Source organism: Periophthalmus magnuspinnatus, chromosome 24, assembly GCF_009829125.3.
Source record: "Periophthalmus magnuspinnatus isolate fPerMag1 chromosome 24, fPerMag1.2.pri, whole genome shotgun sequence".
NCBI lineage: Eukaryota > Metazoa > Chordata > Actinopteri > Gobiiformes > Gobiidae > Periophthalmus > Periophthalmus magnuspinnatus.
This window is the reverse complement of record NC_047149.1, coordinates 2,231,213-2,254,963: the sequence shown is the minus strand read 5'-3', so window position 1 is coordinate 2,254,963 and position 23,751 is coordinate 2,231,213. Positions and strand designations below refer to the sequence as shown.

Sequence of the window (23,751 nt, the reverse complement as noted above, 5' to 3'; positions counted from 1 at the left end):
GCTCCGCCACAGAAACATGGCGGTCGTGCATTAGTCCAGCGCAACATTTGGTTCTTTTTAAACATAAAAATCTATAGAAACTCGGGTTGATTCCGACTGAACGGGAAATATAAAGCTTTATCTGAGTGCTTGGTTGATCAGTCGCAGACACAGAGTTCAGGTTCAGGTGCGTTTGGCTCGGGACTCGATCTCACGGCTCCTGTTCCGGATCAGAGCCGGTTTGTGCGGCGCTTTCCCGACTTCGCCACAGAGAAAGAAGCTGACAGTCTCCGCAGGGTCAGTTTATAAAGAGACATCTGTCTTTAGTGGTCCACTGACGGGGCTTATATATATTCGGTTTAAATCCTTTTAGAGCAATCACGAATAAGAAAACCCTAACCGCTTAGAGCGTTAGCCCGAGTTAGCATCGTTAGCTAAAGAGCATGGCTGCAGCTAAGTTATCACAACAACCACATTTAAGTTAATAATTCAGACATTTTGCAACTAAATATTAAGCCGAATATGCGTTTTAATTACACTTTGTTATTTGGTCCCCGAATTTGTTGTAGTTTAATGTATAGTGTTAATATTACTCTTCAAAGTTTTAAATGTGATATTTTGAGACGCAGTTTGGATTATAGCTGGGACACTGCTTCAGTTTGACTACAACTAATTACATTATTTGACTTCAGTGCATCATTGAAATGTCCTGGGCATATACAGATCTCTTAGTAAAAAGGTAGAATAGATTAGAAGGTAATACACTAATGCACTCATAAACAGTAGCTCATTTGGCAACTCCCATAATGTTGGCTGCAAATGACTGAAATGGTTTAACGTTATTACTCATGTTCCAATCCCCTGTGATTATTACATTTAAGTTGTGTATAATTGTATTGTATTTTGTTTCAGATTGAGTTGCATAAAATAATGAAAATGTTTTTTGTGGAAAAAATGGAGCAGTTCTGACAAAAGATGCAAACTTCACAGCCAACGGACGCCTCCTCAGCTCTATGTGCCTCCTCTTCAGCTCCAGGGGCTTCCTCCTCAGCTCCAGGTGTGACTCTGAAACAATGCTGCAGATGTATTCATCATGTCCTGTTAGGATGGAGTTATTTAGATTCTTCTCTTGTGTATGTCATGTGCTTTGGTAGAGGTACTGACCATTTTCATAGTATAGTTTGATAGTCCGTCTGATAGGTGATTGAGCTCACATTATCTTTGCTGAGATGCAGTTAAACTAAACTCTCTGCTACTGACAATCAGCTGACCTTTGTGAAATGTTGTTCACTATTATCACATAGTGAGATTTCTGCTGTCACACTTTGGTATGCCATTTCTCTTCAATATTTTAAGAGGGAGTATTAATCATTTTTTAAACTTTCTACAAAATTATAACACAGTTCCCTCAAAAACATGCCTGAAGAGTTTTTAGATGTCATCCATGCATGTTTGAAAGTTTTAGCAATCTCTCTGACAAGTCTACATCACCCATGCTCCCACAGGACATCTCCATAAATATACAAAACCATGATACAAAACTGTACACAGCAGCTTGACAAACCTAATGTGATGTGATAGTTACACAGGATGCTGATTGTGCTGTGATAATGCTCTGACGGAGAGGAAAAAGAGGAGGGATTCAGAGCGCCAAAAAGAATCTGAAATGTATAAAATTTAACATGGTGATCTAAATATGTTAAGTGTGGGCAGTTAAAGCACAACTAAGTAAGTTTAGTGGTAGCGCTCCCCCTGCAGGTCGCTCGTGAGAATGCACTCCACGCGCCCCCTCCACACCTCGCAGTTCACATTTGTTTTCACAAAACAGTCTGTCCATTACAGACGTGACCCCCCGTTTAATGCTGAACATGAAGTTATTCATAGTCAGATGCACATCAGGGATAAATTAGGACTAAATTTATACACTGACAACAAATGACACTAGCTGCACATGTCCTGCAGCAGATGTCATAGAATAAAAGCAAACAATTATTCCAGTTATACAACTAGAACAATGACACCACGAGTAATGCAGATAAAACTTACGTGATCAACGACAACATGGGCAGATTTGCATCGCTCTCGCACCCATCTCTTTCTGTAAGTTCTCGCCAATCCTCAAACGCCTTCTCCTCTTTTCCTCGCGTCCTCGTAAAAAGCTTCCTCTGTGTTTTACCTGGTTGTGCCGTGGCTGACACCTCACAAATGAACACTGGACATTTATTCTTGTAGCGAGCTGTGGACAGTGTAAGAGATCTGTCGCTACCTCTGTTACCTTTGTGCATTTTGAATGCACACAGGTAACTTGTTCTTGTTCTCACTATCGCGAGAACAAGAACAAACTCAAGAGTTGACCACGCTCAGCGTGGACCAAGTTGCATATTTGTTTTTTCCGCTCAGATACAGCAGAGGGAGCCACTTGACCCTTCAAGCGTCCAAAAATCACCTTTGTAACACCAGAGGGACTTTAACAGACAATAACTTTGAACTGTTACTTAGTTCTGCTTTAATACCCCATAGAAGTAAAATACCCCTCTTTAAAAATATATTCTTTGGAAAGTAGTGCTATAGACGATTCTTTTAAAATAGATGAATTAGCATCAGTTCTCTCCATTGCCGGTCAATACAGTATTACTATAAATTAAATGACAAATAAGTATTAAATAAGACATTTGTTCTGCAGGGTAATACCTTACTGTGGAATATTCCAGACAAAGCAATAACCTCTCCATGGAGAGAAGCAGTTGTCAAATACCCAGAACATATTCCATAATGCAGCTTTAAATAGCAGTGTAATTGTAATTCTATTTCATTTTGTTTCTTTCAGAGCCAGAATCTGCTCCTGATGCATCTTTGGAACTCTCTCCCAGTTTACGAGGAAGACAGCGCAAGAAAAATCCCAAATACTTAGACTACCAAGTGAGTGAAATATACGACGGACAAACTCCAGCCGCAAACCGATCCCGAAGGTCGACGGCAAAAGTCCAGTCACATGGAGTTACAGAAGGAGAAGGGGAGGGAGAGGAGGTAGAGAAGGAGGAAGAGGTGCCCAAGAAAACACCCAAAAAGAGAGGGAGGAAACCGGGGTGGAAAAAGACCTCAGGAAGACCCAGAGGAGTGGATCAGGGGCAAAATGGAGAAGGAGTGGGTGATGAGATGCCGAAGCCCAAAAGGAAGTACACAAAGAGGAAGAGAGAAGAGGAGGGGAGAGAACAAGAGGAGGAGACATTAGGAGCAGAGGAGGAGCAGCAGGAGGAGGAGGAGACGACAGGAGCACGGCCCAAAAGAGGAGCAGCACGGGCGTAAGTACAGCTTTAGTCAGTTAATTTCCCTATTGATACTGTACTAATCTGATATTTTGTGTTTAGTTCAGAGCTGACACCTTTTGTTGTTCTTGTAACCATTGACGTTAATGTAACTGTTTTTGCATGTGACACTTGGTTGCCATGCCGACAAGTTGATGTAAAGGTTCTGTTCATCAGTTACTGGTCTGTTTGGCTCTAGTAAGTTGAGACTGCTGTTTTTTTTTACATGTTTTGGTGTGGGTTACAGTCTACAGTAGCTCTTGTGTTCAGAAAATAAGCAACCAGAAGAAATTTGGTGTGTTTCCTTACACCAGAATGCTACATTTGTGTCTGAAGTGATGAGCCAAACTTCCTCGGTAAAGTTTCAGTTAAGCTAACCTCGACTCTGCTGAGCCATTAAAACCCAAAGGTGTGATGGAAAGGCTGATTGGGACACATTTTATGCAACGTTTGAACTGTTAGTCCAGGATGCAAGATGGTCCATAAAAGAGAATTAGCCATGTGTCTCACTGGGGACACTGTCTAGTCTGCTCCTCCTGAGTCCTAAAGACAGATGTGACTAGCTTTAAAGAGAAGGTTCAGCTCCATCTCCAGTGTGCTTCACTCAGAGCTGTGTAGCTGCTGCTGTCGCTCTCTGAACAGGTCAGGGTACTTGCCAGTGACATTCAAAAACATTGAACACATTATGACCCATCTACCTAATGCTCCTCCATGTTTCCTTACACCAGAACCGCTGTGAGAGCTCCTCGGGAGCCCAGTCTGCTGTACATCTCCATCTCAAAGACACTAACCACTCCTTTGAAGATAGTGAGGTACAGATCTTAGCCAGAGAAAAAAAATTGTTTGAGAGGGGAGTTAAAGAAGCTATTTTTGTTAGGAAAGACAATTCTTCCTTGAACAGGGATATGGGGCCTTAGACATCACCTGTCCTCCATATATAACCATCCTCAGACCCAAAGCAAACAAATGAAAGAAAGAGATCAATAGAGCCAGCCAATAGAGCTGGCCAATAGAGCCCGGCCAACAGAGCCCGGCCAATAGAGCTGACTAATAGGCCCGTTAAGGTTGAATGTAGGCCATTAAGGCAGAAACTGGAGACAATAGCTGTTTACAGTTTCAGTGTAGTTAGCTTCTCCCTTCAGATAGATATAAGGCAGTGTCCACCAGCAATCTGACCAGAACTGAAGAGGCGGCTTGGATGAGCAGCGAAACATCTTCACTCCTGCAACTTTTTGTCCAGTTGACAGATATAACTTTGGGGTTTACTATACAATACTGATGTCATCAACAGTTTTGTTTTAACACAACCTGACCATAAAGAACTGACTTAGTTAGAACTACAACTGTTCTCTCACCCAAAAATACAGTCACAAGCTAGCTAGCATTAGCCAATAGTTTTTCAGTTCGTCACTCATCTTTTTGTTGAAACTCAAACTCCTAAGTAGGAGCATGAATGCTGAGATTGATTAAAGGCTCCTGAAAATGTGTTATGTGAATATTGTCAAAAACAGACACTTTCCTCCACCCACTCCTATTGGTTCACTTCTATCAGGCTCTGAGCGAGTGGCATGTGGATTTAACCAGAGTAAACAGGCAATAGCTTTAGTTACCTCTTAGACTGTATAAAAGATACTAAGAAAACATGAGAAAATTGAAATCGTGATCTGGCTCTAAGAAAATCGTGACATGATTTTTTTGGGCGTATCACCCACCCCATGTTTGTACTTGACTTTTGCCTCCTGGGGCTGACATTCTGCAATTTAGAAAGTATTTATTAACAAACTCTTAAAGGGTCTATTTCTCTCTGATGAACCTTTTGTTTTTATCCCAGGGCTCTGAAGTACCTCCAGAAACTTGCCAAAGACCTCCAACCCAACAACGAGCTGCCAAATGAGGTCAATGGAGACTGTGAGGCCCCCCTAAGACAACCAGCTCAGAGAGCTGGAACTCCCAGAGGCCCCCGAGGTCAGGACTATGTGTCAAATGCTGCCCCTGTGTGTCAGATGCCCTCCCATCCTCTTATATCCCTATGTGCCAGATGCCCACCCATCCTCCTATATCCCTGTGTGTCAGATGCCCTCCCATCCTCCTATATCCCTGTGTGTCAGATGGCCTCCCATCCTCCTATATCCCTGTGTCAGATGCCCTCCCATCCTCCTATATCCTTGTGTGTCAGATGCCCTCCCATCCTCCTATATCATTGTGTGTCAGATGCCCTCCCATCCTCCTATATCCTTGTGTGTCAGATGCCCTCTCATCCTCCTATATCCTTGTGTGTCAGATGCCCTCTTATCCTCTTTTTTCCCTGTAGTGTGAGGGTGCACTCACACTAGGTATTTTGAATTGTGTCGTGCTTTGCGGAGCGTTCTATGGCCTCACTCACACCAGCACAACCATCTGAGCTACGGCCCGGTGACGTCATTGCACGGCACTGTTTGTTTATATTTGGAGCAGCAGTGGAGAAAATAAAACTAGCGGCATAAAATATCTATTACATAGTATAAGAATGTTTGTTTCCGAGGACCAAGAGTCTGAAACATGAAGTCAGAAGGTTTTTAATGAATTCCACACAGGTAAAGTGAACAATGAAGCAATTGACTCTCCGGAAAGGATAGAAAGTCCTGAGATGTGCATGTTGACAGTTCTGTGTGTGTTTGTGTGTTTATGAGGAGGGTCCTCTTCTGGTCTGCATGGCATCCTCGTAAGCCCCCACGATGGTCTGCAAAGCATGTTCGTCAGCCCCCACGCATTCCATATGTCTGCCCTCCTCTGGTGGGCACATGTTATTTACTTTAGCATTAGTAAATCAAGATACCAGGTTGATGTAGAACCGCACGTTTGCAGTGCAATGTCGATACCTTACAATAGTGAGACCGATCTGAGTCCTGCTGTGGTACTCTGAGTTTATGGATTAAACAACTGTGTGGCACGGCGAGGACAACAGACGAAGCCCCCAAATTTCTGTCCCTGCACTCACCTTCAGTAAGGACTGTGACAGATTGACCATTTTTTCCTTATCCTTATGAGCACAAGACAGGGCTCATAAATGTGTGTGTGCATGTACATGAGCAGCTGTGCCTTGACCCACCTCCTCCAACCGGGCTAGGTCCCAGTCTAACCGTGCACTCACACTCGACAAACGTCCCACTCTTTAGGGGCTATCCGTGCTTGCATACAGTTCATTTGGGCTGGTGGGAGCGCAACATTAGACTGAGATGGGAGCAGGTCAAATGTCTCTAGTTAATGTGCAGATGTGGTGGTGTGTCAGATGCCCTCCCAGATGTTGTGGTGTGATTGGATAAATACAGCCAGAGAATGGACCTTGTTGTTGATAGAAATGATCAGGGAAAATATTTATCGATTTGACTTTTGGAGATTTCTGGATTTTGGAGAGCTGAGACAGAGTCCTGCCTCAGCTCTGTCAATGTTTGACCTTTGATCTGTGTTTTCAGGTCTTGGCCGTAAGAGTAAGCGTGTATTAAACAGTGATGCAGAGGAAGACGAAGATTTTGTGCCAAACACTGAAGATGCAGAGGAAGAAGATGCAGAGGAAGCTCTGATGGAGGAAGAGGAGGAGGGGGAAATGCCCAAGGAGAGGGAGAGGTCCACCACAACACGAAACGGGGCATGTTTAACTTCTATCTTCATATTTTGGTTGTATTCAGGTGACATGAGCACATTCAGAATCCCTTGAGTTCAACCTGAGCTGCGACAGGTCTGAACTCGCAGGTGGAGTTTACTGTGTAACTCAGATTACAGATGTGTTGACCTGGTTTATGGCTAATATCTCTGTAATCACTGGGCCTATCCTCAGGAAACAGAAACTGGCACAAAGTTGGGCATCTTCTCTATCACGATAAATAAACAAAAGTGAAGTGATTTTTTCACAATAGCTTCAGAAAATGGAGCTATTATTCAACTCCAAAGGCGTGATTGTTGTCAGTTGCAGACCTCTAGATTTTAAAGCAGACCTTTTCAGAGTTTTTAACCATGTTCTAGTTGTTTCTTCTCATTGACCCTCTGAAGTTGTATTTGGACTGATTCATGCATATCTGAGTAATTTTCATTCTCCTGTATTCGAGACATCATTGCTCCAATCTACCCCTGTTTTCATCGCCAAATCGATGACACATGTAGGATTTGGCAGCGTTGCATAGTTTTAGTTGCAAAAAGAGAAAAACATCCGCTGCTTGCTAATGTGATGTGCAGCTACCCAGAGGAGGGGCTAACGGCATAGATTATAACTACAGAGCAAGTGTCTTTAAGATTAATATAACACGTTTGTGGAGCCAATCCCTTAGAAATAATAAGGTTCAACATATGTGGATTATAAGTTTGGAGATTTATTTCAAAAATAGTGAATCTCCCATAGAGTTATGTAAGCCATGAACGCCTATTCTCTCACTCTTTTCCATTGACATATTCAGTAAAAGTTGAACTATGTATTCTTCTACATTGAAATTTCATGGTGTATTTCATATTTTAAGAGTCAGTCTAATGTTCGTTGTGTTTGTTTTAGTTCGGAGGCCAAAGAGTGAATGGACTTCCCCAAGTGACTCTCAGCTCCATCACTGTCTCAACTCAGATCACCAAAAAGTTGTATGTTTTTCCATGCATGTTTGAGTATTTTAGGTAGTCTCACCCTATTCAAACCCTGCTTACGGTTAGCAGTAAGATGCCAGTCCAATGCTATGCCCACAAGCCTACCTCACCCATACTCCCACATGTCAATTCTCCATAAATATACAAAAACATGATAAAAAAAAAACCAAACTATACACAGCATGATGCGAGAGCAAAGGGAGGGGTGACTGCATCCAGACCGGGGCGTCAAAAACACGTTGGATGCCTCGTGTTGGATGCCTTTCCATTTGAGGACAAATGCCTCAGATTTTTATGAATGATGGCAGACCAGGAGAGTGGCTTTAGTGTATTTATGACATAAAATCTATAAATGGAGGCGATCGGCTCGGCGGCTTGTCTTGATCCATGACTAGCCTAAGCTAGCCATTGCACCCGTCATAATTAAGTTGCCGCTAGTTTGTAGCTGATGTCTTTCTACTTTTGTCGGACAATGGTGTCACTACATCACTGGAGCGTAGTCTCTGATTGGTTGATACTATGCATCAAATGCCAAAGTTCAGCTTTTTCAACTCTGGTGACTGACTTGAACGGTGGACGCGCGTCTTGGCCACGCTGCGTTTTTGGCGGCGCGCCTTGAGCGTCCAGAGCGGCGCAAATCTGGCGTCGGCGCGGTGTGTCCACTGTGTCCAGGCGTCAACACGCCACAAAAGTTCAAGAGGTGCGTTCACACCGGTGCGTCAAGAACGTGTGAACGCACTTTGCATGTAAACTCGCCCCCCGCTGTGAACGCACTATTAGAGCATCAAAAAACAAAGTGAAACTTACAAAGCATGTAAATATGTTGGGTTTTTTGGTGAATATAGCATTTTCAAAACAATAAAAGGGAACATGGTGATCTAAATATATTATGTGTTAATACAGAAGTAAAATACCCTCTCTTTAAATATTTCTCGTAATATGAGGTATAGTCCAGAAATATCAGTTTTATTTCTGGACAATGTTTTTTTGTTAAATGGCAATGATTAAACTCTCTGTACCTGATTTTTCTGTCTTAAAAACATGATAAACAGAATGAAGAAGCACTTTTCATAGCTTTTAGAGACCAGAGTGCAGATTTCAACTAACATGCTAACATGCAATTCTTGAATAGTCTTAAAGACATTTTATTTGTTTTAATCAGAAAAAATAATATTGAATTAAAACAATTGGATCAGCCAATACATGTTAAAAGTTTTTCTTTTCCTCTTTAGTCGTCAGGAATGCCATAGTTCCTGGGTGTTTCCGGACTGGATTCCCTCCTCCACAGACTGGCAGCTCCTTCACTTGAGGTACTCCTTTAATACAGATTAAAATTAACATAGTATCAATGATGTGGTTATGATTAAAACTGAATAATTACATTAAATGTGTCTCTAGTGAGGTGGAGCAGTACCTGCCTGAGGAGCAGCAGTCTGTTCTGTTCTCTGTGTCTAGGGAGGGGCTGATGAAAGAGGAGCCACAGAGACTGCCCAGGTGAGAGAGGAATTTTAAAGGAACTGTACACAGTCTACTCTTAGAGTTTTAATAAAGATACTACAATCACAACTGAACCTGGGTTGCACGTATCTTACCCTGCAGATAGAGGACATACACAAGTTTTTCTCATTGTCAGTTTATGGAAAGGTCTCATGTGAAAGCTCAGAACCTCCAGATTTACCCACTGAGCTGCAGAGGCTGCACTAGCACTGAGTCATGAGGTTTAGGTAGTGATCATTCAGATCAGAGAGAGTCCTTTTACGTTTAAAGCAACTGGATTTCAGATTTAAATTGGCAACACAAATTAGTCCTGTGAAGCTCATTCTGCTTTCTGATTGGATAATTGTCTTGAATCAAAGCACCAAATTATAACATAAATAAATGGGACATTATGTCCAATGTTTTTGTAATTAAGAATAAATCAGCATTACAATTACCAGTAAAAGCTATATTTGATTTGAACATGTTAACCTGATATCTGGGGACACAGACAGGTCCAAGTTAGGTCAGATATATTGTAAAAATGGCTCTTAGGATCAAAATGAAACTGCTGTATGCTTTTCGAATCCAATTATAAAGCATTTTTATCGCCCGCAAGCCAGGAAGTAAGGGCGGTGTGCAGTTAGTTTGCTAGTTGTTGTTAGCATTACCATAACAGCAAGACTTTGCTCTAGTCTCTGAAAGTTGTGAAGAAACTTATTTTGTCGAACACCAACATCACATTCATCCTAGCTAATGCTTGTGAAGTATTTTGTCTAGTGACACAACAATAGAACTTGGTTCAAGAGGGAATTGATCCTTCGACCTTCCGGTTAGGGGACCACTGCTCTAACCACTGAGCCACTGCCGCTTTGAACCTATATTTGCTGTAGATCCCTGCTCTTATTCCTCCTCCTCAGATTTTCCTCACTGCCCTCTCACTTCAAACGTTGGGACTCGGTGTTCTTCTGTGGAGGTCCGGTCTGGTCCCTGGAATGGTGTCCAACTCCAGAGCACTCCACAACAGATCAGTATCTGGCTCTGTCCTGTCACAGAACCATGGATGAGCAGCACCAGGTCAGCCAGGTCTACAGTGGCCCGGGGCTAGTCCAAATCTGGGGCCTGGGGAATCTCAAGTATGACCAAAGGTAATAATAATAATTACCAAAGGGACCAACAACTGTGGTTCAAATGCCAAAGGTTGGCAAAACACAGCTACTGTAAGATTATTATATGTAGTATTTTACAAAACATAAAAAAAAAAAATCCCAATATGGCCATCCTTTAGGTTTCAAATTTTACTTCCTGGTTGGAAATCACAACATCAAACTAGAGAATTCCAACACTTAGCAACTATACTGGATGTACACTGGGACAAAACTCCTCTACTGTACACAGAAATTATTATCTGACAAATAAAAATATAATTATAAAACAAAAAAAATGTTTAAAACATCAGAAAAACGTGATGAGTTCCCCCATTGTGATGTCATCAATATGAATAAATAAAATCGGCACTCTACTTCCTGTAACTTTCAACATATTTTTCAACTTTTCTTCACAAGCACATTTGTCTAAAACTAATTCATATTTACAACAGATTTTATCCCACCAAATTAGGCCAAAATTAGACAATCAAGCACTTAGTCAGTGATGTCACTGTGTGTCAGTGATGTCAGTTCCGGGTCAAGCGACAGTTTTATAATTGTATCATTTATATAATTTGGCGATGACACATTTCATGTTAAAAAGAGATTGCAGTCGTTTAAAGCTAACAAAGTTACAGGCATGGATCTATGATTACAGCTGTGACAGAACGGGTAAGAGGGAGGCTGAGGTAAGATGCTAGGCTAGGCTAATTTAGCTATAGCGGTGATGGGCAGTTAGTGAAACATACACACTAGTAGTCCAGCATAATGTTATGCTAGATTTTACATATCTACATATTTGGTACCATTTGTGGTTAAACACTTAAAGGTAATTGTCTCTTGTTTGATGAATAAGAAAACAAAAACAAAACAAAAAATTAGTCATGAAGTTTCTGGCTGGACCCGGAAGTGACATAATCACTTAAGAACTCTATAAATTAACATGTTAAAGCTTTAACATGTTCATAAAGGTCAAGGTCCTAGTATATGTGTTAAACTGGCTTTCTAGAGCTTGTAACTATTCTGTGTTTCCTCATCAACAATATACCTGGAGTTGAGCTTTGCATGTTAAAATATTTGATCTGTCTTCAACTTTACTAATCCCCCTTCCAGATATTAACCTGTTTTTTTAGGGCCATTCACTCTCACCAAACTATTTTAGATAATTTTAGCACTCAAATTGCACAGCTATTGTTTTTTGCCTGATATGAAGTACTTCCTGGTTCTAGACATTTGCACGGCAGTTCATGTGCAAACATTTATGTAGAAAAAGTACTAGGAAACAATGTATTTGAGAGAACTGTCTTTCTACATACAAATTCCAAAAGATGTCAAATCTTCAGATAACTTTGCTGTTGTCCTTATTATCTAAATAAAAGGATTATTCGACTAATACAGATTTTGGTCGACTGACACTCCATCGACCGATTAATCGACTGAAGGACTAGTATTTTCCACTGTATTTATGGAAGTAGCCCTCATCCGATGACACCTGCCTCCTTTCCTCTCTCTCACACAAAGTTCCACAGAGCTTCAAAGCTTTTGAAGATTTGTTACCAAAACTCAAGACTTTCAATAGGATTATTCTAAAATCAATGTTTTACATGGAAAATGGCTCTGACCAAACCTGCGTACAATATTTTCAGTATTTTCAAACAGTATAAAAGGCAACAAATGTATATGTAGCAGTGTATTTAAAAAAGACATTTTGCTTTTGCTCTGGTTTATAATTTATGACATTAAAATATTTTATATTTTGGACATTTGAATTACAAATATTGATCTAAATAGACTGCTGATTTCCCTTTGCCCCTTTACAGTTTGTCATGTGGTCACTTTTGGTCAGTTGGGTTAGCTTAGGATAAGAACAAGTTAGATTTATATCTGCTTCCTCCTCTGAATAGCCTGAATAATGCAGCCTTTAGGGTGAATTTGTAGTGTGCAAGCCTCTGTAATGGTCTCCTCCTCTCCTCAGACCGGAGTCCCAGCCTGCTCTGGTCTACAGTTTGGCCCAGGACCGAGGCTTCATCTGGGGACTTAAGTGGTGTCCGGCCGGGGCCTGGGAGCCGCCACATACTGACAGACAGGTGAAGAATTAGTTACAAATACCGTATGTACTACTAATACTACTTCTACATGTACTACCATTAGCCATTTTACCTGTACTACTTCATAAATTGATTTACTGCTGCTACTAATAACATTTCTTACCACTACTGCTGTTACTATTGCTACTACTGCTGTTACTTTTACTACTAGCCTGTGTAATCCCTCAGTTGTCCAGGTATGACGAAACATAAAATCTGTCAACTACAGATTTTATATTTTCTTTTACTATATTACTAGTACTACTACAAGTAGTACTAACTGCTGCTACTGCTATACTGCTACCAATACTGCTACTATTAGACCTACTTATTCTTAATAATACTAAATACTAAATAATCATAATCTTTATATTGTGCTTTTCCAACTTCAAGGCAAACAAAGTACTTTCAATGCTATGACTAACTACTGCTTAGCTACTGTTAAGTTTCTAAAAATCTGTAAAAATCAGGTACAGCACCTAATTTCTTAACTTGTACTATTTCTACTACTACTTCAGTCACTACTATAATTACTACCTACCTATGTTAAACCCTCTGGTTTCATGGCAACCACCTGCCCTACTAGAAGTGAAAAAAGTGAAATGCACAGTTATTATCCACATGTGTACTTGTCCTAAACTATCGTCCCTGTCCTTCAGGCTCCACTGGTGCCCAGACTGGGTCTACTGGCTGTGGCCTCTTCTCTGGGGTTAGTGACGGTCTACAGCCTGCCTCATCCACAGGCTCTAATCAGCTCTCATCAGACAGGTAAGGAATTTACACTATACAAACTATCTATAAACGTTTATTATTATTTGGATTTCACACACTATACTGCTTGGGGATGGTCTGATTCAGAAGGGCCAGTGACACAGGTTAGGGGTGTGACTGATCAATGCATTGTCAAGTGCTCATATAGCTTTGAAAAAGTTACATGTTTTTTTCATTGTCAGTTTATGGACAGGCCTCATGTGAAAGTTCAGATCCTCCAGAATTCACTCCCTGAGCCGCAGAGGCTGCACTAGCACTGAGTCATGATTGTCTGCAGGTGCTTGGGTTTAGGCAGTGACCATTCAGATCAGGGAAAGGCATTTTAGGTTTAAACCAACTGGATTTCAGCTTTGAAACTGGCAACCCAAAGTAGAGTCATTTGAGGCTCATTCTGCTTTCTGACTGGATAATCGCCTTGAATCAAAACACCAAATTATAACAGAACTTGTTCAATCATGTCCGATGTTTTTGTAATTAAGAATAAATTAGCATTAGAACTGTTATCAGTAAAACTATATTTGATTTGAACAACTGATATCTGGGGACACAGACAGGTCAAGTTATCTTTTATTTTACAACTTGTACATGCTTGTAACCAGTCATTGAACATGTGTAGCACTTTAGGGCAGTTTGTCTGTTTATAAATGTACTATATGAATACATTTGAATATAATTATCTATGTATCAGTCTGTAATGATTTACATTGTCGTCACTGGACAAACACAAGTGAAATTGTACTGATCCACATTTCTGCCTCTTTCATACATTACCTCTTAATGTAAACCTCCAGAGCAGCACTAGATGGGGCTGTTCTGCCATGGCTCTGGGGTGACTCCGCAGTGCAGAGACCGGAGCGCTGGACCGTGGGCCGGTACATACACAGTCAATGGGATTTTATAATTTACCGCATTCACAACAAAAGGAGGCTAAAGACTAGAATAGAGTAATGCTTCAGATCTGCTTCAGACCTGGTTTAGGTCAGTCCTGGACTTGTTTAGACCTAAGTTAGCTCTAGCTTAGTTATAGCTGGGTTGAGAACTAAGAGTATCTCCCTCTTTAGTCCTGGTATAGTCCTGATATTTTTCAATTTATCCCCAGTTTGAACCTGATTTATTCTTTCTGGTTATTGTCCAAGATTAATTTGTAGTTTAGTGTGCGGTTTAGTCCTGGCTTAGTCCTGGTTTAGTCCTGGTTCATAACTTGTTCAGTTCTCGTTTAGTCCCTGGTTTAGTCTTGGTTTGGTCCTAGTTTTGTTCTGGTTTAGTCCTTATTGAAACCTGTTTTAACTCTCTAACCCTGGTTTAGTCCTGGTTTAGGCTTGGTTAAACTCTGGTTTGGTCTTGATTAAGTCCTGGTTTAGTCCCTAGGAGTGAAAGTATGCTGCAAGAAAAGTACTCTGAAAAGTACCATTTCTTTAAAAAGTTACTCAAATAAATGTAACTGAGTATTACCTGCCTCTGGATCTTGGGTTGCATGTGTTTTTTGTAGACCTTGGTCAGTCTAGGGTTACTCCTGGTTTAGTCTTTGGTTTAGTTCTGGCTTAATCCATGGTTTAGTCCTGGTTTAGTCCTTGGTTTGTTCTGGTTTAATCCATGGTTTAGTCCTGGTTTAGTCCATTATTTAGTCCTTGGTTTTTGTCCTGGTTTAGTCCTAGTTTAGTCCTGGTTTAGTCCTTGGTTTAGTCCTAGTTTAGTCTTGGTTTAGTTCTGGTTTAGTTCTGGTTTGTGGCTGTGAAGCGTATTAATGTTAGTTTACTCTGCACATCCATCACACTCAGAGCTGGGTGCATTTGTCTCAGGGTCATTCCATTTAAACACACAAACACTCACAAGCACACCCCTACACACGAGTGCACACACACAGACACACACACCCATACCCACACGCACGCACACCCCGACAGACACATACGCACACACACACAGGCATGAGATACATGCGATCTGCTGCTGTGTGGGTTTAGAAGGAGGATTCAGTTTTCCCACAACGACTCATAAAAACAATACATTAGATTATTGTTTGAGTTTATTGGAGTTATAAGTCCCTTCAGATAATATGTAAAATTCAGAATTTCTTGTCCCTCCCTTTTTTTATTTGCATATGATCAAATATTCTTAAAGGTCCAGCAATCCAATTGTAATCATGGGACTTGGACAGCTTTTCAATTTGTGGGTTTGACTCATTTAGAGTTCATTTTATCCATGTTTCTAGCCTCTTTTTGATCATTTCTACTTTAGAACTACATTGATATTGAGTCCACTTTTAGACCCTTTTTAGCCCCTTATTAGACCTGGAATAATCTTGTTACAGACCTGGTTTAGATCTGGTAATACTCAGTGGTACTTGGTGTGGAAAGTTTCATTAGATTTATAACTCACTGTATTTGAAAACTTGGCTTATGAGGCATATTTGATTGTGGTGTGCTCTTGTCCTACACAAGTGAAAACACTATAATTCGATAAGGTGCAATTAATCATTTCTATTGGATTCTATTGAAATAAAAAAATAATATATATATATATATATATATATATATATATATATATATATATATATATATATATACAGAATATATTATATACATTATATATATATTATATGTAGAATAAACTTAGAGGGGTTAATTTACTTCTATAGGGTATTAAAGAGAGGGCATTACACTTCTGTGGGGTATTAAATCTTATAGTTAACCATAAAGAAGGTTTGTATAGGGCCAGGGAGAGATCGCTAGATTATTCAAACATGCATGGATGACATCTAAAACCTCTTCAGACATGTTTTTGATGAAACATTATAACATGGTAGAAAGCTCTAAAATGTTTTTTGCATAATACCCCCTCTTTAACTGCACAAGAATGCAAGAGCATTTCACCTTGAATGGTGTTAAATGGCCTCTCCATTCACCAATCACTCACTCAGTCACTTTATGCATTTAACAGCAATTCTCTCCGGTCCTGTCAAATGTTTTTCTTTAACTGAAACCTCATTTATTGCATATTTTTCGGTCACTCAAAACCAACGGAGCCGAAACCGACGTGACATGATTCTTATTATGTGAGCGTCACGCATCAGAAACATGTTTCAGCCTCATCATGAAACATCTACATGTCAAACAGGGCTGATGGAACACACTGCAGGCACATTAATTTGAATCAGCTCAATGGGTTCGGTCCCACAGTACATGAACGCTACAATATTTGACCATAAATTTGACCATATATGTCACAGATATTTGCCGTATATTTCACATATATTTGCCATATATTTCACATATATTGTCACTTTGTCATCCATAAAACACTCTCTTCAGTTGTGTGGTTTAATGACCTCGTTACCCACCTTCTCAGGATACACTCCAGTATATTTATTGCTAATGACACAATGTATTATTATTACCTCTACTGCTACTACTGTTACTATTTCTACCAATGCTACTACTGCTACTATTGTTACTACTGTTACTGCTACTCCATTAATAAAATTGCTGCTATACTAGTGCTACTACTACTTCTTCTACTACTGCTACTACTGCTATAATTATTATAAATTCCAGCAAATCCATTCAAACCCTGACTTGTGCACACTGACACTGTGTTATTGGGAAAGACACCTCTCTCCTACAGTGAGGCAAATAAGTATTTGAACAACCTGTGATTTTGCAAGTTCTCCCACTTAGAAATCATGGAGGGGTCTGAAATTTTCATCTCAGGTGCATGTCCACTGTGAGAGACTTAATCTAAAAAAACAACAACTGGAAATCACATTGTATGATTTTTAAAAATAATTTATATGTATGTTACTGCTACAAATAAGTATTTGAACACCTGAGAAAATCAATGTTAATATTTTGTACAGTATGTTGTAACGGTGGGTTTAGCGGACCAAATAGTGCAGGACTCGGGAAAGAGTTACAGTGTTTATTTACAGTTTGTGAATCAAAATACAAGTAGATCAGTTCATTAGGCGGGGAACAGGAGACGGGGTGCGGGCCAGGATCCAGGAACGGAGCGGGAGGCACAGCGGAGCTGACGGTGCGGGTGGCACCGGGACGGGGAGCAGAGCGGGAGCCAGTGTCTGGGAACGTGGGGTGCGTAGATGGGAACAGGACAACCAGGAGCAACACCAGAAGCAAAGAGCGAAACGAGATCCAGAGGCGTAGGGTGCAAGGAGAGAGACAACACAGGACTGTACCGGGAAGGAGAGGCTGGGTCGGAGCAGAGCCAGGAGCGCGGAACCCGGGAAGGTCCAGGTAACCGACGATCTGGCCCCGAGTGTCAGGTCCTGGCTTCTCTTATTCACGGCAGCAGGTGGTGGTGATTAGGCTGATGGGCTGCAGGTGCGCGTGGGAGGAGCCAGGGCTCAGCCCAGCTCCGGCTCCGGCACGTGGGGGAGGGAGAGAACAGGGCAGGATACAAAACACGGCAAGGAAAATGCGGATCGTGACACAGTAGCCTTTGTTTGCAATTACAGAGGTCAAACATTTCCTGTAGTTTTTCACCAGGTTTGCACACACTACAGGAGGGATTTTGGCCCACTCCTCCACACAGATCTTCTCTAGATCAGTCAGGTTTCTGGGCTGTCGCTGAGCTCCCTCCAAAGATTTTCTATTGGGTTTAGGTTTGGAGACTGTCTAAGCCACTCCAGATCCTTGATATGCTTCTTATGGAGCCACTCCTTCGTTATCCTGGCTGTTTGCTTCGGGTCATTGTCTTGTTGGAAGACCCAGCCATGACCCATCTTCAATTTTCTAACTGAGGGAAGGAGGTTGTTCCCCAAAATCTTGCAATACATGGCCCTGGTCATCCTCTCCTTAATACAGTGCAGTCGTCCTGTCCCATGTGCAGAAAAAAACAAAAACCCAAAGCATGATTCCACCCTCATGGTTCACAGTAGGGATGGTGTTCTTTGGATGGTACTCATCATTCTTCTTCCTCCAAACACAGCGAGTGGAATTAAGACCAAAAACTTCTATTCTGGTCTTTTCTGACCACATGACTTTCTCCCATGACTCCTCTGGATCATCCAAATGGTCATTGTCAAACTTAAGACGTGGACATGTGCTGGTTTAAGCAGGGGAGCCTTCCCTACCATGCATGATTTTAAACTATGATGTCTTAGTGTATTACTAACAGTAACCTTGGAAATGGTGGTCCCAGCTCTTTTCAGGTTATTGACCAACTCTTCCCGTGTAGTTATGGGTTGATTCCTCACCTTTCTTAGGATCATTGAGATCCCACGAGGTGAGATCTTGCATGGAGCCCCAGTCTGTGGGAGATTGACAGTCATGTTTAGCTTCTTCCATTTTCTAATAATTGCTCCAACAGTGGATGTTTTTTCACCAAGCTGCTTGGCAATTGCCCTGTAGCCCTTTCCAGCCTTGTGGAGGTCTACAATTTTGTCTCTTGTGCATTTTGACAGTTCTTTGGTCTTGGCCATTTAGTAGTTGGAGTCTTACTGATTGTATGAGGTGGACAGGTGTCTTTATGCAGCTAACAACCTCAAACAGGTGCTTCTAATTTAGGATAATAAGTGGAGTGGAGGTGGATTTTTAAAGGTCTTTGAGGGTCAGAATTCTAGCTGATAGACAAGTGTTCAAATACTTATTTGCAGCAGTAACATACAAATAAATTATTTTAAAAATCATACAATGTGATTTCCAGATTTTTTTTTAGATTATGTCTCTCACAGTGAACATGCACCTAAGATGAAAATTTCAGGCCTCTCCATGATTTCTAAGTGGGAGAACTTGCAAAATCACAGGGTGTTCAAATACTTATTTGCCTCACTGTATATGAGTGTGGTATATATGTCTATAATATGTATATATATTTTTCTTAATCAGGGATACACATAAGACTCAGCAGTGTCCCATAGACATTTTGTAATGATGAAAAATGAAAACAAACAAAAGACTTGCCTGGGGTCCTGAATTCACACTTCTCGATGATGTGAGTTTGGTGACCGGTGAATCTCAATGAATCAACCACTAAACTCTGTTAATCTGAGGAGAGAGAGTTGTAATTTTGTTTGTTTTGATACTTTGCAGTGATATAACCCCAGGGAGTGTTCTACATGTATCTCTATGGCTGAATGTTCGGCAGTTACAATGGCGACACAATGCATATATTAGCAAACGCAGTTAAAAAGTTTTAAAATAGCCTGAAAGCTCTTGAAAAAATATCAAATGGATTTAAACAACACATTTTCAGGTGCTGTTTAGGTGTTTGATTTTCATCAAAAAATGTGAGTGACTAATTGAAAAACCATTGGCTAATGCTAGCTAGCTTGTGACTGTAATGTTATTTAAGAGGCACTTGTTTAATAGCACAAATCAGCTCACCTGTTGTAGTTCAGCTAAGTCAGTTCTTTATGGTGAGATTGTGTTAAAGTAAAGCTAAGATTAAAGTCTAACTTGACTAAAAGGCAGAGCTTCAGACAGAGCAGAGCCTCCAGTTAGCATCACACCACCAGGGAATGAATCAGCTGCAGAATATCAATACAGTATGATGGATGACCACTGAACTCCTTGTTTCATATGTGTCACTGAAATAAACAAATCTGATAAGACCGGACTGTCCCCTCTGATATCCTTCTGTATTTTGTTATACAGAGGCAGTGGGGACTGGACTGTCCCCTCTGATATCCTTCTGTATTTTGTTATACAGAGGGATATCAGTCTGGATTTACACAGCAATAAAGAACAAAAAGTTTATTTCTTGTAAATCAGACCTATTAAGCAAAATGGACTGTTCAGAGCTTTTAACCATGTTATAGCTGTTTCCTTCTCTTTACCCTCTGAAGTGATTCGTGCATGTTTGAGCAACATTTAATTGCTTATTTTCAAGACGCCATTTTGACGATTTACATTTACCAATGTACACGCCCACTGTGACATACGCACTTCATTCTCCACTTTTATTTTCTTAATTGGTGATACATGTAGGATTCGACAGCACCGTGTAATTATTTTGGTACAAATGCAATAAAATCTGCTGCTAGTATGATGTGCAGCTATCCATAGGGGGCGCCATCAGCATGCAGCTCTCAGCTCCCATTGGGCACTGCAGTGTTATGCAAAAGTCAGCTGACTTTTTTCTTTTATTAAGTTGTTTTAGATGAATATTGTGATCTAAAATGTGTAGATTATAACATACTGATTCATGGGGTCAGAGATGAGATCTATAGAGACACAAACACAATATGTCTTCTTTAACCATGGGCTTTTTTTATAGACTCAGTGCCCAGTACCCTTTTCTCTCTTACTCTCCTCTCTGTCACCCTACTCTCTCTTACTCTTTTCTCTCTTACCCTACTATCTCTTACCCTCCTCTCTTTCACCTTCCTCTCTCATACCCTTTTCTCTCTCAACCACCTCTGTCTTACCCTCCTCTCTCTGACCCTCCTCTCTTTCACCTTCCTCTTTCTCACCCTCCTCTCTCTCACCCTCCTCTGTCTTACCCTACTCTCTCTCACCGTTCTCTCTTTTACCCTCCTCTCTCTTACCCTCCTCTGACTTACCCTCCTCTTTCTCACCCTCCTCTCTCTCACCCTCTTCGGTCTTACCCTACTCTCTCTCACCGTTCTCTCTTTTACCCTCCTCTCTCTTACCCTCCTCTCTCTTACCCTCCTCTGACTTACCCTCCTCTTTCTCACCCTCCTCTCGCTCACCCTCTTCTGTCTTACCCTACTCTCTCTCACCGTTCTCTCTTTTACCATCCTCTGACTTACCCTCCTCTTTCTCACCCTCCTCTCTCTCACCCTCCCCTGTCTTACCCTACTCTCTCTCATCCTCCTCTCTCTTACCCTCCTCTCTCTCACTCTCGTCTGTCTTACCCTACTCTCTCTCATCCTCCTCTGTCTTACCCTCCTCTCTCTCCCTCTCCTCACTCTGTCTTACCCTCTTCTCTCTCACCCTTCTCTCTCACCCTCTTCTCTCTCCTTCCTCTCTCATACTCTTTTCTCTCTTACCCTCCTCCCTCTCACCCTCCTCTCTCTCACCCTCCTCTCTCTTACTCTCCTTTCTCGTACCCTTTTCTCTCTTACCCTACTATCTCTTACCCTCCTCTCTCTCTTATCGTCTCTCTCACCCTACTCTCTCACCCTTTTTTCTCTTACCCTCCTCTTTTTTACCCTCCTCTCTCACCCTCCTCTCTCTCTCTTAACCTCCTCTCTCACTTTTTTCTCTCTTACCTCCTCTTTTTACCCCCCTCTCCCACCCTCCTCTCTCTCACCCTCCTCTTACTCACCCTCCTCCCTCTTACCCTCCTCTTTTTTACCCTCCTCTCTCTTACCGTCTTCTCTCTCACCCTTTTCTTTCTTGCATCCTCTTTTTATCCTCTTCTCCCTTAACTTGCTCTCTCTCACCCTCCTCTCTCTTACCCTTTTCTCTCTTTCCTCCTCTTTTTACTCTCCTCTCTCACCCTCCTCTCTCTCACCCTCCTCTGACTCACCCTCTTCTTTTTTTACTCCCCTCTTTCACTCTCCTCTCTCTTACCCTCCTCTCTCTCACCCTCCTCTGACTCACCCTCCTCTCTCTTAGCCTCCTCTTTTTTACACTCCTCTTATCCCTCACTTCTGCACTCAGGGAGGTGTATAATTGAATCTGTTTTTCCATCTTCTCTCTTTCGTCGGGTCGTTGGTTCGTTCCATCTCCTCCTCTCGCTCTCGGCTGTGATTATTAAAAGAACATTTAAACATAAAGGCCAGTATAATTCTCATGGGACAGAGGGGGGGAGAGGGAGAGAGAAAGGGGGAGAGAGAGGGAACGTACTAGAGAGAGAAGAAGCAGGGATGAGTGTGATAAAGGGACGGTAGACAGAAACAGGGGGAGAGGCAGAAGGAGAGGGAGGGAGAAAAGTGAGCGAGAGAGGAAGAGACAGTAGGAGAGAGAGGGAAGGGGAAAGGGGGAAGAAAGAGTGAGAAAAAGATAGGGAGGGACAGGGAGAGGGAGCAAAGGAGAGGAAGAGAGGGAGAAAAGAGAAGGAAGGAGAGATAGCGAGAGAGTAAGAAAGAGAAGGAGGGGGGTGTTAGAGAGAGATAGAGGAGGGAGAGAGTGGGAAAGAGAGAATGGGCTAAGGGAGAGAGGGAAGGCGGGAGAGGGAGGGAAAGGGGTGAGAGGGGAGGAGGAAGAAAAAGAGGAAGGGAGAGGGAGAGGAGGGCAGAAGGGGAGTGAGAGGAGAAAGAAGCATGGAGAGGGGAGAGAGGGAGAGTATGTTACCAGGCGGGTGCAGTGGTGTGGAGGTTATGATGCTATTACAGAGAGAACAGTGGATTGTGCATATTACAGATGCAGTGGCATTTCCCATTTATTTCTATGAGACACGAGGCCTCTGTTCATGGCTTTATTTATTCTCTGAGAACATTTCATTTTCCAAAAGAACAATGTGGCCAGAGTTGTGATGTTTTATTGGGTGTAGTCCATGGTTTAATTATGGTTTAGTTCTGGTTTAGTCTTATTTTAGTCCATGGTTTAGTCCATGGTTTAGTCTTGATTTAATCCATGGTGTAGTCCTGGGTTCAGTCCTGGTTCAGTGTCTGTTTGGTGTCTCAAACTAAGCATCCTGTGGCAGTTCATTTAGCGCGTTGTTCTCATCGGACACAGATCTATAATTGAAATGACAAAAAGATCCACGACGCCACATCAGAGCCAAATGTAGGCTTAACAGGGCGTCTGAGCTGTCAATCACAGGAGGGGGCGGGCTTTAGGGCATCTGAGCTGTCAATCACAAGAAGGGGCGGATTTAAGCCAGGACTAAACCAGGACTAAACCAGGACTAAACCAGGACTAAATTGGAAGCAGCCTGTACAGTTCAGGTCTGTGAAAGAGTGTTGCGCTGCTTCTAGAGAGTTGAGGGGAGAGAGAGGAGGGAAAGAAAGGAATGGAGGAGGCGGGAGAGGATAGTGACAGAGGAGGAGGAAGGCTAAGAGAATGAAAAGAGGAGAATGTGAGTGATGGAGGAGAGAGGCAGTAGTTGTACATAGGATGGATCTGGTTCAGTCCAAGGTCTTGTCTGGACTATGGATGTCTGAGTATGGGACTGCACCATTAAAGTATTTAGTTTGAGTCCTGACATTCCTCACAGACCAGTGGCACAGCAGCCATTTTACACAACAGCACCAAGATGTACACCTGGCCTGGAGTTAAACACCTGCCTAAGCCAGAGTGTGAGATGGTTCATATGGCACTAACATGAGATGTACTTTGGTGCTGGTACATGGAGGGACTCTCTAAGTCTGACTTTGACCTTTGATTTTTGCAATGTTTTTAGGTGGTAAAAAGCAGCAGATGTTACTGATTTGATGTGACTGTTAAAGTTCACATCTGAGTGCATTATTACCCCTAGGTTTTGAGCCTGATTTGAAGGTTTTAGAGAGAGAGACTG

At 41.7% G+C, this 23,751-nt stretch overlaps 1 protein-coding gene across 1 annotated transcript in view; it reads left to right on the top strand.

The window, feature by feature from the left end:
• Nucleotides 1–15: 15 nt before the first annotated feature.
• gtf3c2 (general transcription factor IIIC, polypeptide 2, beta) overlaps nucleotides 16–23,751 on the top strand; it is a 46,860-nt gene continuing 23,124 nt past the window's right edge. The window contains exons 1-11 of the mRNA XM_055232171.1: nucleotides 16–276; nucleotides 892–1,036; nucleotides 2,807–3,281; nucleotides 5,116–5,249; nucleotides 6,737–6,909; nucleotides 7,804–7,883; nucleotides 9,119–9,196; nucleotides 9,285–9,380; nucleotides 10,283–10,510; nucleotides 12,486–12,597; nucleotides 13,257–13,365. Coding sequence (XP_055088146.1) covers nucleotides 955–1,036; nucleotides 2,807–3,281; nucleotides 5,116–5,249; nucleotides 6,737–6,909; nucleotides 7,804–7,883; nucleotides 9,119–9,196; nucleotides 9,285–9,380; nucleotides 10,283–10,510; nucleotides 12,486–12,597; nucleotides 13,257–13,365 — 1,567 coding nt within the window. The 5' untranslated portion in view covers nucleotides 16–276; nucleotides 892–954. The remainder of the gene's footprint in view (nucleotides 277–891; nucleotides 1,037–2,806; nucleotides 3,282–5,115; nucleotides 5,250–6,736; nucleotides 6,910–7,803; nucleotides 7,884–9,118; nucleotides 9,197–9,284; nucleotides 9,381–10,282; nucleotides 10,511–12,485; nucleotides 12,598–13,256; nucleotides 13,366–23,751) is intronic.